Source organism: Calcarisporiella thermophila, assembly GCF_041956535.1.
Source record: "Calcarisporiella thermophila strain CBS 279.70 unplaced genomic scaffold VTP21scaffold_8, whole genome shotgun sequence".
NCBI lineage: Eukaryota > Fungi > Calcarisporiellomycota > Calcarisporiellomycetes > Calcarisporiellales > Calcarisporiellaceae > Calcarisporiella > Calcarisporiella thermophila.
Genome location: NW_027192198.1, coordinates 1,118,668 through 1,123,446, shown reverse-complemented (window position 1 = coordinate 1,123,446; position 4,779 = coordinate 1,118,668). Strand labels below are relative to the sequence as shown.

General features: G+C 39.1%; 1 protein-coding gene and 3 non-coding genes across 4 annotated transcripts; 1 reads left to right on the top strand and 3 right to left on the bottom strand.

The window, feature by feature from the left end:
* Positions 1-211: 211 nt before the first annotated feature.
* Positions 212-488, bottom strand: VTP21DRAFT_11307 (uncharacterized protein; the record flags this gene model as incomplete). The annotated part of the gene is made up of 2 exons (XM_069390739.1): positions 212-295; positions 444-488. The coding sequence occupies 2 exons, from the start codon at positions 486-488 to the stop codon at positions 212-214; spliced, it is 129 nt and encodes a 42-aa protein (XP_069252857.1).
* Positions 489-772: 284 nt separating this feature from the next.
* Positions 773-845, top strand: VTP21DRAFT_t105. Its single transcript has one exon. It is a non-coding gene; the product is annotated as a tRNA-Lys (tRNA).
* A 318-nt stretch (positions 846-1,163) lies between these two features.
* VTP21DRAFT_t97 lies at positions 1,164-1,235 on the bottom strand. Its single transcript has one exon. It is a non-coding gene; the product is annotated as a tRNA-Pro (tRNA).
* A 2,831-nt stretch (positions 1,236-4,066) lies between these two features.
* VTP21DRAFT_t96 lies at positions 4,067-4,141 on the bottom strand. The gene has a single exon. It is a non-coding gene; the product is annotated as a tRNA-Gly (tRNA).
* Positions 4,142-4,779: the final 638 nt, after the last annotated feature.

Sequence of the window (4,779 nt, the reverse complement as noted above, 5' to 3'; positions counted from 1 at the left end):
GTCTTGTCCAAACAGTCTGTCTTCTCTCGTGGATTCGTGTGGCGGTATTCCAATTATTCGGCAGTTTGTCTCATCAACTCTTTGCCAGAGTTGCGCGATAGCTGGGCAGTCTAGAAAGGCATTGGCAATTGTTTCAGGTATCCCTAGGGAACATCTTTTGCAAGTGTTAGGATCTCCAGTCCATTTGCTAGTGATGATTCCGGTAACTATTTTATGCTTCATAAGTCTCCAGCGAAGGGTTCTGTGCTTGGGTTTTGACGGACGACTTTTCCACCTGGCCCATGCCTTCGTCCATCTGTCAACGTCATTGGAAACGTCCTTCCATTCCTCGGTGGTTATGGTTGGCGCATCCTGCTTGTATAGTCTCCCAGCTTTGGTGGTGTAAGCGGTGGTCTCAATCCCTGCAATAGAACATTTTGTTAAAGGAAAGTTGTGTTTGTTACCAACAAGGGGGATTCGCTATGTGAGAGTCTCGGCGAGTCGTTCATCTAGGTGGAGCAGCTTTCTCCTCCATAGTAGGTGAAGATCGAGATAATGTTCTCTGAATTCCCTCGAGTATCTGTCAGGGTTCCTTGCGACTAGGGCGTGTACCTCGGGTTCGATCATCGGTTGGTAGATATTGTCTCTGTGCGGTTTGAAGAAATCTTCCAATTTCACTATCCCGAATTTTTCTACCTTCCCTTTCACTGGTATCGCGCTTTCTGAATGTCCATGTGACTGCCTCTGAGACTTCCCCGTACAAAAATCAATTATCTCGTAATAAACAAATGGAGCCCGGCTAGCTCAATCGGTAGAGCGTGAGACTCTTAATCTCAAGGTTGTGGGTTCGACCCCCACGTTGGGCGCATTCTTATTTTTGCAAATGTAGATTTTTTTTTGATTGTTCTTGTTATCTAAATTCTTTTCTCTAATTAGTTATTACTATTAATATTAATTCAATAGTATGCTAGCTTATGCTTATTTTAAACTAATGACCTTATTGCCGATTCTATGATATTCATTATCAATACCATGTTGTAATTTTTGCAATATTCGACTTGAAAATTTACAATATTTCTTCACCAACAATTGAAAACAACTTTGAACGCTTTAATACTAACAAAGCAAAAAAATATATATCAAAACACAATGTTCAATATCCTTGGGTACCAAAATTAAAATATGGGCTCAACTGGGAATTGAACCCAGGACCTCTCCCACCCTAAGGGAGAATTATACCACTAAACCATTGAGCCCCCTCATTGGTTTGTGTGTTACTGGAATGTTGGTATTTGGTATAGACAGTCATAACTGCGCCACAAGTCAAAAAAAAAACTTTATGCGGGGGAGGGTTAGTGTAGTGGACTATCCCTGGGATGCCGGTGAGAACGGCGTGGGTTCGAATCCCACTTCCCCCACCAGCACTTACTCTTAGTTTGTGACTACTGTCCACTTGATCAGAAGCTGAGTCTTGATTATTGAAAAGATCGCCCTTACGATAAGTACAAAGAATACATTGGTTTCACGTACATGCTATTCACGACAACTACGATACACGCATATCGATTGAACGTCTATAGATCAGGGACCTATATCTCGTTATGTTAAGTCCATTGACATTAACTTCATGTAATATATGGAAATTAAATAAAAGTTTCCATTAATTGATCAAAAAAAAAACTTTATGCACAATTAATTTTATGTTACTTTAGTAACCTTTCGGCAAATTACTAGCGCTTTGATAATTTTATTCAAGTTTGTTCTGTTTTGTTAAATTAGTTGTTTAACCAGTTTGCTTATTCAGTTCGATTAACCAGTTTGTTTAATCAGTTCGTTCTATTTAGTCTAATTTTATTATATAAGAAGAGATTCAAGCGTGAGTGAACGAGGAGCGGATTAGTTTATTTTCATGGAGTATTAGTCTTGAAATTTATTATCTTATTTTTCTTTTTTTATAAGAAAATCTTTCATTTGTTTCTTTACGTACAAATCTTCACGGTAAACCCCAAAATCCTCGTAACAGGTGTTACAGGCGAAAGGAAGTTTGTGTGGAGGGGTGTCCGGATCTTGATAAAAATAAGAGATTTATTTTTATCCCAACCAAGCGAAATAGCGCTCGCTGAACAACTAGGTCACGAAATGCAAAATATCGTGAGATCCAAATGGTGGTCAGCGTCCATAAAGGATAAGAAAGATGATTTCCAAGAGCTTTGGTGTAAGGGAAGTTAGATACAAGTCCAGAGAGACGAAATATCCTTCAACCAAAACACTTAGCTCCAATACGACCTTGCCAAATACCCTACCACCCGCATTCCAATTTTTCCTTTTTTTTTGTTTGTTTATATTCCTTTCTCTCTTGTATAATACCATCCTTGAAAAGTAGGATGGTATTCATACGCTCAATCACTACTTACATGTATTTCTTCTGACAAGTCACTATATTAACTTAAAAGGATACTTTTCAATAAAGATCCATAAATCCCAAAAAAAAAACATAACTTTATCCCCAGGAATCTCGTACTTGGCGACCTACCAGAAGCCCCGAGGACAGTAAGACACGCGGCTCAAATCGTCTTCGATTAGGTGTTATGGCAAATCCATCGGGACCGAATCGCCTTTCATTTTGAAAGTACTCGAGCCTCATCCGAAACCATCATCAATCGGGCCAAGCTGGATATTGAGGAGGCTATAGAAGCCGAACTAACAAGAGCCTGAATAAAGCGACAAATTGAATAGTTCCGAAGCAGGTGGCGTAAAATGGGCGCGGTGAAAGTAGGAGCTAACAGAGCGGCTCTAGAACTGGATTGACGCAGTAGCCCCTACTACTAGCCCTTCTCTTTCTCCATATCTCTCTCTCCATATCACCTATCAAGCCGTTCCCTAATACCCACAGTTAGCTGAGTTTTATTTCTCATCTACCCATCTGAGGAGAAAATTCATTACGACCAAATTACCCCGAATTGCAATACCGCGTTAATATCTAGCTCTTCTCTCATTTTATTACTTTTAATAATGTAACGATTGTACTTTAGAGTCTTCTTAAACAATAAAGACTCACCTTTGATAAAAAAAAAAGCTAGAGATTACCAAAAACTTCGTTTTTTTCTTTATTCTTCTGTACTTTGTTCTTATATAGCAAAAAAAAAGAGGTTTCCATAAAAGATATTTGAATGGATATATGCTGGTTGCATAAAGAGGATCGTCGCATAAAAATAACGAAAAGGCAGCTGATGCATGATAAAGATAAGCAGATGCATAATGAAGATAGCAATCGGTACTTGACGATCGATTAGATAGCTTCAATTCCGTTTTTTGATCCCTCATTGATTATATCCACCACGATACATATCAGATTTGTTATTAGAATGGAAATATTAGTTCATATATTTATCAAGAGTAGTCTCAAACAAATTAGCTTTGTGGAGGTTCTCATCAGTTGGGAGATAGCTTGGATGAACTGGAAAAAGCAGCCGAGTGAACCCAAGCATAGGGCGCTAAGATGGAGACTCTTGAAACACAGATTGGTGACAGACATCACCACTAGTAAATGGGCAGGAGAACCTAATATTTGCAAGCAGTGCACGACCAACGCAGTGGAAACCATTATTCATGCTTACCTGGAATGTCCGGCCATAAATCAGCTTCGGCAAAAATAGATAAGCGAAAAGACTAAAATTCATATGCCATTGATATTAATTGAAGTTGGTATGCTACCTTCATCAGACACGATGGAGTCTTCTTCCTGGATATCACTTTCTACAGTACTGTGCTCAAAATTTGAGTTTTGACCCTCCGTTTCGTCAGTGGCTCTGCTTGATTGTGTAGCAATACCTTTTGTAAGTAGAGATAACCACACATGACAGGTACGGCAAGCGAAGGGCAGTAATGAGAGTCAGTAACTATAGAAAGATCAGGTACGACAAGACACAAGCAATACTAGAGGAAGAGCCAGACACGACAGGACGGAGAGTGAAAGCGAGTAATTGTAGAAAACCAGACTGGAAAAGACAGATATACTGATAGAGAACATAGACACTACAAGCAATGCACAGATTTAATGGAGAATCCAGTCACTTTATTTTTGTGCTGGTGGAGGTTACGGGATTCTAACCCACGCCATTTCGAGGGCACCAAGGAGCGCTTACCACTAAACTACACCACCCCCGACTACACCATCCCGCTTTTTTTTCATTAAAGGAACTTTTATTGAAAAGTCTCCTATAAAAGTTAAACAAAAGGGTTGTACACTCCCTCTACCATTGCTTACATGTATTGCTTGTTTACTGATGACTACTAATATCAAATTATTAACGAAGTAGGTTATTGCTCGATTCCTAGAGTATGTCCTGGACACATCTCTAGTACTGGTGCCGTCACCGGGAATCGAACCCAGCACACAATTGTTAAGCTCCGGGGCTCTTAACCATTGTGCTCCAAGAACGGCGACTATGTTGAGTGGGAGATTGAGAGGTGTTGAGATAATGTACGTATCCCGCTAATCCGATTACTATCTTAAGTCTTCTGCAGTCCCTGATGCAGAACACGCACTTAAGATAGTAGAAAGTAGACCAAAAATATAGAAAAATAAATAACTTGAATCCTGTCTTTTTTTTCTTATTACAAAAGGAACATTATGACTTATATAGTGTTTCTAACTATAGCTGAAACTAACTAAATTAAGAGTTGAATTACATTACAGAGAAATATTGATAAACTTCTGAGATTGCGAATAGCTTATCCTTATTCTTTATACTATCTTATATTCTACGTAACAACTACACCATCCTGCCTCTTTTTTTT